The 14694-nt window shown below is 40.0% G+C and overlaps 1 protein-coding gene across 1 annotated transcript in view; it reads left to right on the forward strand.

Annotated features, from left to right (window-relative positions):
* Positions 1-14694, forward strand: part of PCSK2 (proprotein convertase subtilisin/kexin type 2) — a 101685-nt gene that overhangs the window by 38927 nt on the left and 48064 nt on the right. Inside the window, exons 3-5 of the mRNA XM_082048395.1 lie at positions 11368-11481; positions 13090-13198; positions 14289-14326. Coding sequence (XP_081904521.1) covers positions 11368-11481; positions 13090-13198; positions 14289-14326 — 261 coding nt within the window. The remainder of the gene's footprint in view (positions 1-11367; positions 11482-13089; positions 13199-14288; positions 14327-14694) is intronic.

Raw genomic sequence — 14694 nt, forward strand, 5'->3', positions numbered from 1 at the left:
TGTGTGTGCAGCGGGCACTGTTAGTATTAGCCACAGATTGATCACTTTTCATACCTAAGAAATGTTGTTTCATCAGGGATGCTTTTCTCCTCAATTTTTATTCTTTGGAAACCGTAGCGTGAATTTGGTCTCAAAGTTTGGACACAAAGAGCGATTTCCATAGAATTTGCATGCATCATTTTTGATTGCCTGCTGTGTGAAGCCTGAGCAAATTATTTTCTTCCATGATTTGCTAAACATTTGTCTCAATGGAAATAAACTAGGAAGAGCAAGAAGTATATAATGAGGATAGCAGTTTGCAGGAGTGTGTGGAAATCTTCGGTGATAAGCAAAAGCATATTTAGGGTTTAGTCTTTCTCAGTCCTGTGGGGTACAGCCTCCTTTCAATGAGTTTGAACAGAGAGGTTCCTATTAATATTGATGCAAATTATGTATGTGCACTGGGAGGAAAATATACTCCAAAGTCTAATTATTTTATGCTAATAACTGAGCTGAAAAGATACTCCCTCATTTCTGGCCAAAAAAGCAGCAGTAGTTCAAAGAATTTGCAGCAGGATGATAATTTTATCACTTCATTTAAACCAGCCTCTACCCTGACCCAGCAGGGTCAAGGGAAAGTTCTGGCTCCAAAAATCCCTGCTGATGCACAAGCAACTCCAATTAATACGGAATTTTGTAGTCTTTGGGGACCGGTTTGCATTGCTCTAGGCACTGGATAAATGGAGGGGCCTGTGACAAATCTGAATCAGTCAGATGTCCTGGACCCTTGAAATCAAGGCAGAACCTCCTTTGTTTCTCAGATTTTTGAAAATAATTTTAATTGTGCAGATGTGCTTTGGAGAGAGGCTTGGCCAGCAGCCAGCAGGACAGGCTGCTGGAGAACAGGGGCAGTGATGGAAAAAGCCTCTCTTCTAAAGGGGGTTGTGGACAAAACCCATCAAGAATATTCAGACCATGCTTCTGTGCCTTGTTCTGCTCTGTCTCTGTAACGAGCTAAGTAGAGTTTCAGCTGGGATAAACTCTGAGCATATTAATACTTATCTCAGTTTCACAGGTTTGTCCTTCCTTGTTAAACCTCTGTCAGCTCTGCTGTGCCCCAGCATCTCTTTCCCCATTTTGCTGACCCTGCCGCTGCTCTGTGTTAGGTCTCCTGCCTACTGTCTCACACTAGATGTGATCCCTTTGCCAAATCGCTCATGTCCTGGTGACTTTTTTGTCAAGAGCTGTGGACTTTGCCTGGAGGAACGTGGGTTCAAGATGCTGCTCAAGCTGACGCCAGGCAGTTTGGGAGTTGAGGGGCAGAAGGGTGGTTTTCTGCCACTTGATGGCAGCCAGATTCTGGGGTGAGATGGGAAAAGTCCCCTGACATAGATCTCCCTGTGTTGGCCGTGCTCTCTGCCATGGTGCCGGGCACCAGGGAGCTCTGCAGCTGCGCTCTCCGCAGGCTCCAAGGCAGGAATTGGAGGAGAACATCTGAAGATTAAAAGATTCTGATATACAGCATGTCTTGACAAGGATCAAGGCTAGTCCTTTGAAGGTATCAAATTAAAAACTGGTTTGGGAATAGGCCAGAACGATAGGACATTGGCTGTTTCTTCCCTTTTTGAAGACCGATCTCTTATTTCTCAGCTTTTCCTACCTTTCCTCTTGATAAAGAAATTGTTCTCTAGGAACCGTTCTGTTTTGATGCTTCCTCTGTGGCAGATGGCCTGTTCCTGGCAGCTATGCGCTGCTAACCCAATGCTGTACAGCAGTAATGCATAAACGTCTGCTGATTTTATTAATGTTCTCTGTGATGGGGATCCATAAACCTCTGAATCTAGGAGCTGAAGAAGTGCAATTGCAACCTTTACAGCATACAGCCCGATCGATAAAAATCATCAGTCGCTTCCTACTGGGCTGGGGAAGGCAAGCACAGGAGCAAGCTCGCTTGTCTTTTCCATCCAATGTATTCATGGTAATAGAATAAAGAAGTAGCTATGCTATAAACAACCACTCCGCTGTTTGGTGCAGGAACAGATATGTGAATGTGAGCAGCAGAATAATTGCGGTTTCCCTCTGTCATAAGATTGGCTTCTGTTTTGTGTCTGGCTTCTGGTTATGAAATTTCCTGAGAGAAGACATTGTACAGCCCATGTAAGTCCCACCAGGCAGCACTTTAGCAAGATCGGTGGTTTGCAATGCTGTATCTCATCTCCACTGAGATAGCAGCAGAGATGTGAAGGCGTTAAAAATGGTCAAGAAAGGCTCAGTAATATATCACTACCACTCACGCAAACCTTGAAGTTTAAGTATTGCAGGTTTGAAATATTACAATAAGCTTAGACTTTTTGGCAGTTGTCACTATATCACTCCAGGCAGGCAGCTTTGTAAAAATAGGCTTTGGTTTTTATTAAAGCTAAATGGGCTTTCTGCAGATGTCATTACCACCTGGCTGGGGAAGCATTGTCGGCAATGAGCGGTTCTGGAGACCCGAGTCCCACCAGAGGCTGCAGGAGCTGCCGCAAGAAGAGAATGTGACCACTTGCAATGTTCTGCACAGAGGTGCTCCCTTCCATGGCCACTCCAAGAGATGCCTCTTCAGGAGGTATTCTCCCCACATTCAAACTCACAGAGCAGAAGAAGTAGGGAAAGGAAAGATTGTTTTGGGCAAAGACAGTGTAGAATAGGTTAGAAAAGAGAAAGGATTGTGTTCTGTGGGGCACTCACAGGGCTGCAGCCAGGAAGAAGAAAATGAAAGCCACATGTGCCCTTTTTGAACCCAGGTTTGAGAAAGTCTGTATTCTATATGGTGCAGCCAAACTTTTCATCACCGTCACCCCATGAATCCAGGTTTTGAGGACCCATATCCAGTTTTAAGTAACTGTTTTAATTCAGACTTTCTTAAATGAATTTAAATAAAATTCATTTTCAGCTTGGTTCCTGCACTGCATGTGGGACAACAGCACTGATGTCAGTCTGCCTTCCCTCCTAGTGCCATGATACCATTTTTATTCTGGGAAGCTGCTCTTCAGCTGAGATCTGGCAACACTTTTATATGAAAATTTTGTCACTGCCACTGGATCCAGTGGGGCTCATCTGTTTGTAAGGGCACTATATGACAGAGGAAGCAGAAGTAAACTTTTACTCTAAGCCCCAGTGCATGAGAGAGGAACCCACCACTGTTACCATGACTGAACACTGTCTTTGGCTTGGGGCAGCTATATAAAAATATTTGGGGTTTTTTTGACTTAGAAGCAGTTTAGAAAAGGAGTCCACACGGACAGCAAAGCAAATCACATAAAGGATGGGGCAGCATGCAGTTCTTCAATGAGTATGACATTATGACATACTTTTTCTTAACGTGGGAAGGGGCTAATCTGTCCCAGTAATTCCATGACAGAAAATGTGGAACTTTATTTTTCAAAGCAGATGTTTCAAGGCCAATTATGACCTATTAGATGAAATCTGAGTGGGAAGTAGGCTGTGGAGAATGAAGTGGAAGTGTGAAGAGTTGTAGCACAGGTCAGGAGCCACCTTTTAAGTGCAGAATCACTTTGAAGACCAGGGGCTTTATTTTCAGCACATACTGCAGACTGACTTTAAGGTTTTATCTTGTGCTGACTCATTTTCTCTAAATGACGATGAATACCTACACAGGCATATTGCAAGGCTCTTCCAGTCTGTCCATATGGAGTACACTTGATGTCTGTAAAGCAAATTGGTGTCTTTAGAAAGGAAATACATGACGTTAGAGGTGAAACTGCTACAAATGATGCTTTATGACTGTAAATGTATTTTGGCATTAGCACAAATACTCACACATTTTGAAGAAGTCTCTTCTGCATCAGGATGAGTCAAGTGTATGCTTCAACAAAGAGAATAACTTCACCTGCCAGTTGAGCCTTCCCATACAAACCAAACTGAACAGATTTTTCTCCAAGTGATGTTTTCTCACAGTCCCTACTTATTTGGGAGACTTGCTTCATGAAATAAATTGCCTTAAAATCAACAGCTAGAGGAATCTTTAGCCCGTGAGCCCTCCTGTTCTCTTGGGATGTATCAGATGTTCATCCCTTGTGTAGAAGGAGCAGCCGTACTAACGAAATCTTTAAAAAGAAGGTTATGTAAAGGCGGACTCTGTAGTGGCGCTCTCCTTGTAGTAAGCTATTGTGGAGCAAGAGAAAAGCCCTTTTCTGGAAGACTGCCCAGCAATATAAGAAACAGTCAAAAGTTATAAATGAACAAATGACGACAGAAAAGGCATTATTAAATTAGAAGATTCAGCATCATGTGAGCACCTCTCTTCTTTGTGCTGCGTAGATGTATCCAAAAGCTAGTCTCAATGCCAGAAGCTTTGCGATCTTAAAGATGAACTGGGCCTGTTTCCCATTTAAACTAAAACCCTTTTATACTACAGAGAGGCTGCAAATATAAACCTAGACCTCCTTTGGGTACCACCTCAAAGGTTCATGGTGGCCTTTGTAATAAATGAAAATCACTCCATGAAAAGACTCTTACTGTCGAGGAAAAAGAAGTTGGTTTGTTGGGTTTTTTTTTTCAAGCATGATGTTTTAAGAAAACATTATCTGCAGTACTTGGCAAAGGGATGTAAGAAAGGGGAAAACTGTGACATGTAGCAACTATTTTTTCAGCTAAGAAGGGAGAATCTGCAGTCAATAGTGCCCTACGTGCATGGGGCCCAATTTTCTTTTCTGTCACCAGGCATACTGTTATTTACACTTGCGCTGAGACATCATTATTCTGATTAATTTGGAGAGACTGATTATATTTGTGGCCCGGTGTAACTGGTGAGACAGCAAAGTGCAAAATTTACCCACAAGCTGCTGATAAAGTGTCCCTGTGGTTTGCAGTCTCCAGATCCAATGGAGAATGTAATGCATGCAGTTATAGCCCACCTCTGGGGAACTTCATTCTTACTGAGATCTTTGATTTTGTAACTGTAGTGACTGTCCTGCTGTCTTGCAATAAGACATTTTTTGTAATATCAACTACTTGGACTTTTCTGTAATGTACCATAAAGTGTAATGCCAGCTTCTCCGTGCAGAATAAGAAGCAGTTTTTCATTCCTTTGGGAACTTGTTAAGATTTCAGAAATGCTCCTGCTCTCTTTTTGGCTTGTCTAAGCAGTGAAAAAAAATGGAAATAAGAACAGTGTTCCTAGAATAGCCAACACCTGTGACAGTAAAGATCTGGATATGGCCCTCACGCCAAACTGGGGAGAGAGCAGAGGTGTGAAGCAGTTTGCTTGTTCTTCAGGCAGTAGGCTGCATGTCGAGTTAACCAAGGATTTTTCTCTGTTTCAGACTTCCCTCTTGAATTCTACCCTAGAGAAAAAAAAAAACCAAACAACGAGCCTTTTTCAAAGAGGGCATGATCCTATGAAAATTTCTTTTTAACAAATTGGCATTTTCCATTGCAGACCGTCCATACTCGGCATTCATTTCACATTGCAGCCTGAACAACTCGCATTTCAAAGCAGAAGCCAGAGGAGCGCTATTGATCCCTGAGCCGAGCAGGCTGAATATGATCTGCAGCCTCCTCTTACACATTGATTCCTTGTCTCTTTACTCACCGCTTCCTGAATGTCACTGAACTGTGAGAAGCCTGCTAAATGGACAAAAATATTGATTTCTTTTCCCCTTCTTTTATTTTTGAAAGCTCCTTATTTACCAAGCGCTGAACTAGTATCAGGAAGATGAAAGGTCATAAAATCAGGCAGAAGCAAGTCAGTTCCTGCATATTTTTTTAAAAAAATGTGAACTTGTTTGAAACATGAGTTCTTTAAATTGTCTTTCAGTCGAAATAGGTTGATTGCCTGAGTGGAACCTTTGAGCTCAGGCTGTTCACCTTTGTATTTTACTGTTGCCTGATTGATGCTGAACTTCTGAGGTAGTTTCCTAAATGTACCTTACAATTTTCAGTGATCTTTGCAGAGAAGTTACTGAGCAGCCCCAACTATGCAAGGTTTTGCTGTGCAAGACACTCACAGTCAGAGTTTGATGGTTGCAGTATTTTGTCCCTGTCTTTTTCCACCAGGAATGTTGCATTTTTGCAATATCATATCCAGACAGAGGGGAAAGACATTTGAAGACCACAAGCTGGATTCAAGGAAAACTGAGAAGACATCCCAAGAGGGATGACTGGGGACAGTGTGTTGAGAGGTTTTAGTATCTGCTGGTGGTCTGTATTAAGTTAGTATTGTTGTGGAGACAAATGGGGCTGGTTAGAGAAAAAGAAAAACTGGAACTGGTCCAGAACATCTAACTAAGTGTAATAACAAAAAAAATCAGCAGGTCCTTGATATCTAATGATGCTGTTTCAACCAGCACTCACAAGCCCCCTGACATCCCTCATCATTCTTTCTGGGCCTTGAAACAGGCTCAGAAAGTTTGAAATGAAGGAGATGGATCCTGCTTTGTCAAGACAAAAGGCATCCATTTCTGCATTGCTGTGGCTGGATGGAGTCTAACAGCCTCCCCTCGCTGGTTACTGGTTCAGTAGCAGAAATGCCATTTAAATTAAATTAAATTGCCATTTAAAAGTGATTCAGTTTTATTTGGTTTGTCTGACTTTAGTTACAGTTCAAGAAGGTCTATACTTTCTTTTTGCTTGTGAGGAAGGTCAGCATTTTTCTTTTTATTTTGTAGTGGAGAGTCACACAAAACTTGATTACTTTGGGGCTTTAACAAAAATGTAGAAGAATGTGAGATGGGTGTTTCTCTCTGACATCCTCAGAGCTTCTTACCACAGGCAGCTGTTGGACAATACAGGTGAAGAGTGTGTACTCTGCTAATGGGATCAGTATTTCCCTAATAGATATCTCTCTTTTATGTTTTGTGGATGGACTGGACGGTAAAAATAAAGTACATTTTGTTTACTTATACAGAAATCAGAGGTTAAAGAGACACACTCACTCATTAACTCTGTATAGTGTTTAGGCACAGAGATGTTGTCATTTATGGATAAGCCCTGGAAAAGCTGCTGTGGATATGTGATATCCCATTGTCATTAATTTTTAAAGAGAATTAGGTGTGTGTATAACTCTGCCTCACTTGAACTTTTCTGCCTCCATCTTTTGTTGCTGTCGCGTTCCTTTGGATCTCAGAAATTAATGATAGCAACAGCTGGGACAGCTTTCCCCTGGCTGAAGGTGGTTCCTTTGGCGGTTCCAAACCACCTTCATGGGAGACTGATCTTCAATACATTTCATAGGCCCTGTGTCCAACCAGCAGCCTGACTTCTTCAAAAATACAAGTTGTCAGTTTCCAACTTCTTCCTTCACCTTCAGGAGCAAACCCGTGCTGACCATGAGGCTTTAGAGGAAAAAGAACCACTGCTCCCTTTGGTTGATCATCACACTGTTATGTTTTGTTTTTAAAAAAGCCATGCAAGCCATGCCTACTAGATGTCATCATTGAGACTTTCTTTCTGGAATCTGGCCCCAGTTCTTCTGTTCTGAAGTTCTTGATTCTCGAGGTTGGCATTGTGTGTACTGTTCCACTTTTGTGCGCCCACTGGCATAATTTAGTAAATCTGTCATTTATGCTCAATATAACAGAGTCATTTAACTGCAGGAGCTCACCAGTACAATTAACCCTGTTCTGTCGAATCGAGGAGCTGATTATCTTGGCATTCACAGTGCACAGTTCGAGTGCTGCGGTTTCTGGCCCTCCCGGAGCAGTATTGCAGTCAATTGATTATTTTGTTAATTTGTTCTGCAGCAGTATCCTGCTGGTTTATTATCATCCAAGTGACTTTATGTGCCATGCATAAGTACAACTATATTAAAAATCAATACTTGAACCTTTTTTCCTTGTAAGGATCTTATCATCTGTGGGCTACCTTCTTTGATACATGACCTTCATTCTGATTGCAAGACACCTAGTAACTTTTACATTATTTAGTCACATGCTAATAAAGCAGATGCTCAGATTTTGCTCTCACTTAATCCTGTACCCTAATGAAGAAGAAATAAATGAATTAAGTATGAAATAAACAAAAGGCTGTTACTGCTGATAAACAAGGCTAGTTTTGAAACAGTAGAATTCATGCTATTTTAGTAAGAAAATCTCATTCCTTCAAAAGGTTCTAATAAGTATCATGCTTCACCGACTCAAATCATTTAGAGATGCTATTATCAAAAGCCTGAGTCTTACAAAGGCTACTTTTCCTGCTTCAGTTAGAGAAACAAGTATTTAAAAGATGGCATGAGGCTGCCTTGTGCATTGGGTTGAGGGCTGGATTCTAGGTCTGAACTTGCCACCAGTATGTGGGATTATGGTGGTTTTAAGATCAGAATGTTTGCCAATGATTTTCTGCCATTGCAGAAGTGAAGATGTTCTCTTTTGTATGTGTTTTTGAAACATAATACCTGCAATGTGATACTTAATGCATTTATGTTACTGATGCCACAGGGAGTGGCATCCATAAAAAGAAAACCATAAATAGAAGCAGAATCAGATGTGGTCTCTCTCCTGATCTCGGCTAGATATGAAAGCACAAGTTTCTAGCATTGGAAAAACAGTATTTTTCTAATGCAGATACTCATTTGGCAAGAAGATTCTCCTGAGTCAGCTGTCTGAGCCCTAAACAGGCAGTTCCCCACTCAAGTCATTGGATTTGGATCATCCTTTTCCAATGATAAATTTGTTAGTTGGGGGATTTTTTAATGGACTGTAAGGGTGTTATCTGATCTTGGGATAATTGCTTTCTAGACACATTTTCCTGAGGAGAAAAGCAAGTTCTTACCTCATGCTGGCTGAGATTCCTTATACAAGGCAATTTGTAGCTTATGGGATTAGGAAGCTACCCTGGCCTTACCCAAACCTTGCAATTCATTTTATGACACAAATGTCTCATCTTTTCTCAATGCGATTATGTGAGTTACCATCATTAGCCAACATAAGGAAAAACCCCTTGTTTCACTATGCCTCAGAATTTCTGAAACTGTTAAACCTGTGGATTGTAGCATCCTGTACCCTTTTATCTGTGTGAAATATTCAGAAAACAGCCTACAGTGTTGTTTTAGTTCAGAGAAAGTTATACCTCCTTAAGGGCTATATTTCCTTGTCTCAGGAAATTGTAATGTAATATAATACAAAAAATTAATTATTGTGAAGATGGAACAAATCAGACAAATTAGATGATCCTGAAGATGGAAACCAGCCTGTGCTATTTCTGCAAATTGTCGCCGCCCCCTTTCCTCCAGGTTGTCTTAAAGAAAAGCCAGGGCTCTGCAGCGTTGCTTTTTAATTAGTAGAAATCCTTTTGTACTAAATCCTAATTCCATGCCTTAATGCAGCAGGTCCTGCAGAGCCAGCGAGCCTGCGTGGGAGCACAAGCGCATGAAATCTTTTTCTCTGCCATCTCCCTGAGTGAGGGTTGGCTTCTGTTCATAATGATTTTCTGTGGTGACAGCTCGGGGTTCGTAGTTGCAAGCAGAGAGGCAGGGGTGGTAATGGAGGAAGGCGTAATGACAGGTGATTGCTCTGTTGTCTCCATGGCATCACTGAGCCTTATCTTAGAGGTATCAGTGTGCTTATACCTGCTTATGCTGTACAGATACCTGGCACCACTAAGTAGAGTAGTATAGGTCCTACTTAATCACTGTCCTCTTTCCAGCTTATTTTGTATTATGTTTTTTCTTTCCTTTCAGTCTGCCCCACTTTTAATGAACTTGCAGAATTAATGGAAGCACATACATAAATGACAGGACCTACCAATTCAAAATGGTATATTTTTGTACCTTTAGTTAAGGAGTTAGCATCCACGCAAGTGCATTTTTAGAAACATTTGATACTGCCTTTTCAGGACACACTGCCCCATCCTGCTCCCTATGAATTGGTATTTGGTTTTTAGGGTTATAATGAAGCAATATAGATATGAGGAAAATAGCTTTTAACCCCCATCAGTTAGGTTCAGGTTTCATCTCAGCCTTGGGCAACTCACCGAGCCTCTTTTGAGACTCCAGCTTTAATTAACGGAGACAGAAGGACACATTCAAGAATGACTCAACTGACATAAGCTTTAGCGTTTGGATGACTTTCTCCTCTGTTGCTTTTGCCTGATGCTACATGAGTTACTGGTGCAACTCCTGTATATGTCCTCTCAATCAGAAATGCCAAAACCACACATGTAGAAGCAGTTCTCTGCATTAGTAGAATTATTTAATAACTATGCATTTAAAAAAAACCAAAACGCTTAAGGAAGTGTTATGGGTTTTGCTGCCTTCTTGCTGCACCTCAAGATGTATTTAGTTCATGGATTTAAGCATTTCTCCTTGAACAAGAGGATTAGATTTTTTAAAATTATTTTTATTTTTTAAATTAAATGCTGGGACTCAAGTCATCTCGGTTCCAGGTGTTAGGCTAAAGAGTACAAGAAGAGCACACCAAATTGACAGCACTCCTCCGAGGTCTGGGAACATGTTAGCACATACAACAATTACACGTATTCAGTGATCTCCTCTAGGAGTGCTCTTTTAAACGGGTACGAATAAGATTATTATGGTCTGACATTTGTAGTTCCTGTCTCCAAAGTTATTTGTGTGTCTAACCTTTCTTGTTCTCTACAGTACTTAGTTAAATGTTTTTGTGGATTTGCTGTTCATAAAGGAAAGGATCTCTAAAAAACTATGGCTACTTGTGTTCCATCACCAGTATTTTCATATTTTACACTTTAGCCAATCTGGTCAGTTTAGTGGCCTTTTTGCCATTTTTTTCTTGCCATTGTATTTATTTATCACTTATTTATTGCAAGGGTAATACCTGAAAGTAGATTGCTCTACAAGATGTGTTTCTGAGATCCTTAGGAGAATGATGAAAGCACACAACCCCAGGTATTTTTCTCCCAGCTTTCTCTCTGGCAGGAAATGCAATCTGATACTCTGAAAATGCCCTGAAGAAAAATAGAAGTGTGGTTGAGACCTGCATCCTTGCAGCTTGGAGCAGTGACATATTGGGAATTAATTAAATCATTTTAGCTTCTAATAACAACGGTGGGTTTGGTATTGATGGCTGTAATAAAGTATGGCAAGAAGATCCCTGACACTAATGATATCTTTCTTATGCTATGACACTATGATATCTTTCTGTCAGGTGTCTTAAACATGTTCAAGCTGTAGCATCCCTCCCAGATAGGATATTTCTGAGTATGTCTTCCCCATGTAGCCATTGTAGTTGTCCTTGGGCTCTCTGAACTTTCACAAATTTTGACTGAAATCAGCCACAAGTTTAGAAGTTGCAAATAAGTGACATTGACACAAATAATGTGATTTCATAATCCTTATCCATCATGAGAACAAGGCTGAAAGAATCTTTGTGGTTCAGAATGTTGAGGTAAAGATGTAATAATTAACCCTTCCAGGTAAAGAAAGCTGTGCAACAAGAAGGCTTCAGTAGAAGGAAGCGAGGATACAGAGACATCAATGACATTGACATCAACATGAATGATCCTTTATTTACGAAGCAATGGTACCTGGTAAGTGATAACTAAATAATTGGCACTCAAGCCATTCAGTGCTATTGCAATGTTTTGCAAGAGTTCTTTCCAAATATGTGACAAGAACTTGGGAATGGATCCAAGGCTCTGTCCTGTTGTTTTTAACTGTAGCTCTTTTATGCTGGGAAGACCCAGCACATTTCAAGAGCTGAATTTCATTTCAGTCAACGGAAAGATCCTTAGAAGGCTTGAAAGAGAACTATATTGGTGTCCTGTGGGCATTCCTGGTGTGCTGATGTGACCCCTAAAACTGCCTATGAATCATGTCTTTGAGCTGTTGCCAGGTAAAATGTTGTTATAGAATTACAACAAAAAGTTCTAGTGCATTGGCTAGAAAAAGTCACGGGTTTTCTTTTCTTATGGAAATTTGAATATTAATTGATTTTCTCTTGTCAAAAGCAGAACAGCTGAAAACTGATGAATGTTGGCTTAAGTGAATGTCAAAAGAAATTAATATTTTGCTAAATTGTTTCATTTTTAACATGTCATATTTTATATAGAGAAGTCTTTAATCATAAAAGAAAAAACAAATTTTTACATAAAAGTAACCAGAATGATATTTTTCTATTTTGGTGAGTTTTAATGTTGCAGCGTATTTAGGATGAAATATTGGTAAATGCAGTACTGCCTTTTTGCTTAAGAATAGTATTTCTTATTCTCTTGACATTTAATCCATTTCTTATGTTTTCTGAACCCATCCAATATGGTTGTTTTGTTTTTTTCTAAGACAAGTTTTCAGATGAATGAGGGCACATTAGCATGGATGGGACTTCATCCTTGATGAGATGATAAACTAAAGTGTATATTAATTCACTTCTTTTTGGTACTTCAATCAAAATGTCGCAGTGATAAAAATAACAGAATTATTATGAAGCTATACAATTTTTAAATTATAAAGTATACTAAGATGTGTTTTGAAAAGAGTTGTGCCTGACACAAAATGGAAAATTTTTACAACTGGAACAGCAAAAAACACGTTAATTTTCCCACGGAACTTGAGAAATTTGGCAATGAGATTGGTGAACATGAGTAATGTCTGAAGATACAGGGGATTGCCTGTCCTGTAGAACCACAGCATCGCACACACACAAGGCTGGAAAGGACCCTTGAAGTTCATGTAGTGAACTTCCCTTCTTAAAAATGGGCTAACTTGGTTGATTCTGGTACTGAACCCCAGTGGTTGTGATTTTCAGTAGATCCCTGCTTGCAAGGAAAAAATATATAGTGCTCATAAAAACAAAAAACCACAATATCCTCTGTAAAATCCATTAGTCTAACTTTTTTTTCTGGATTGACCCACCGCTCTGACATGCTTAAGTAAAAAGGTCCTTTTTTGTGTCCAAAAGATTCAGTATTTAACCAAATCTTGTAGACCACAAAGAAGTGAATTTACCCGGGGTTTTGTTTTGTTTGTTTTTAGCATATTATTGTAGTAGATATGATTATGTACAAATGTGCACTCTGGAGCAAATGGGATCTATTTTCCATGCCAAAGATATATGCAGAGACATAAAGCAAAATTCAGTGGCTGTAGAAATATGTCTGTCAAGTTAAAAAAGCTATTTTTCTTTTTCACTAATGTATTAGATTAACACTGGTCAAGCAGATGGGACTCCTGGACTTGACCTTAATGTAGCTGAAGCATGGGAGCTGGGATACACAGGGAAGGGAGTAACCATAGGAATTATGGATGATGGTAAGTGAAGACTTGAGTGCTAATTTAAAATATTAAAGTTACTTTTTCCATGTAATCAAAGTAAAAAAAAAAAAAAAAAAAGATGAAAAAGCAGCAATGGATTGCTTGTAGTGAGGAGACTACCAGCATCTGTAAGGACTTTGAGATCTTCAGGGAAAATATGTTTTAAAGTCTTCAGTAGGGATACTGAAGCATGGATATCCAAACATTAAAAGTAGTTTGCAATTATCACTCAGGTATCTTCCAGGGCACACCATAATGGCCATTAAGCCAAAGGAAAGACTCCCCTTGACTTCCGTAGGCACTGACTGGGGGATGTAATTGCTGTGCAAAAAGTACTTAAGAAAACGATTTCTGAGTTATGTTATTCTCAAAGTCATACTTGACAGCTGAAATAATTAAACACTTTCATGCTGAATGTCCATAAAGACCTGCATATTAAAATATTACTAATTTGAGGCTAAGTTCAGGGAAGATGAAGATAAAAGGTACAGTTGAAGTCACAGGTGTTATACCCACGGGTTCCTTGCTGAAGTACAGGAATTCTATGCAGTCTCTCAACGCTTTTCTTTGGGCTAAATTTCTAATGTTTCCCTTTTATGGTGACTGAATAATATTGAAACTAAATAAGATATCTGGATCTGCATATGAGGTCTGTCCTCACTTCTGTTCCTCATCTGCTTACTCCTAAGACAAGGTTTTTGTGGAAGTAAGAAAGTAGCCTCAGACATCTGTATATTGATTTCACTGATCCCACAGAGGCAGAACTTCGCTTTCAGAATAGGTAGGCATGACTGTGATGGGCATGGCAACAAACTATTTGAACTTCACATCAAATAAAGCTATTGGCCCGTCAGATACAGCTTTTAGACATGGAGGTGATTTGGCTTATATTCACTTCCAGTAACTCTGGAAGAGAGCACCCAAATAACATGGTTCTTCATTGAAACTTTTGTTGCTCATCTGCCATTTGCAGCATCATAATAATTTTCCTGTGATTGCAAAGGAATCTTGTTTTGTTCTGCGATCGTTAGAAAATCTTTTGAAACTTTTAACCTTTGGTTTCTGTCCTGTCATTATGTTATTGCAGGAATTGACTATCTACATCCTGACCTTGCATCAAATTATGTAAGTACATGCTGACTTTTTCTATAAAATGTGAGTTTTCTTATTGTTACAGTCTCTCTGCTACAATAGATAGAGTTTTAAACTAGATTGTAAGGGGGAATGGGACAGCACCAGGCTAGTCAGTGATGAGCAACGGGATGGCACGTCAAAGCTCAAGGAGCTGTGTGTGATAGTGACATTCTTCAGACTGCGCCACGAGGTGATGGACACAATGAGCCACACTTGAAGTGCTTCTACACTAATGCATGCAGCATGAGGGAAAAGCAAGATGAACTAGAAGCCTTGGCCCAGTCCCAGGGATATGGTATCATTGGCGTAAGTGAAACCTGGTGAGATGAGCTCAAAGGGTTTTTAGTAAGTGGGGTTAT

The sequence above is a fragment of the Streptopelia decaocto genome, assembly GCF_964273445.1.
Source record: "Streptopelia decaocto genome assembly, chromosome: 3".
NCBI lineage: Eukaryota > Metazoa > Chordata > Aves > Columbiformes > Columbidae > Streptopelia > Streptopelia decaocto.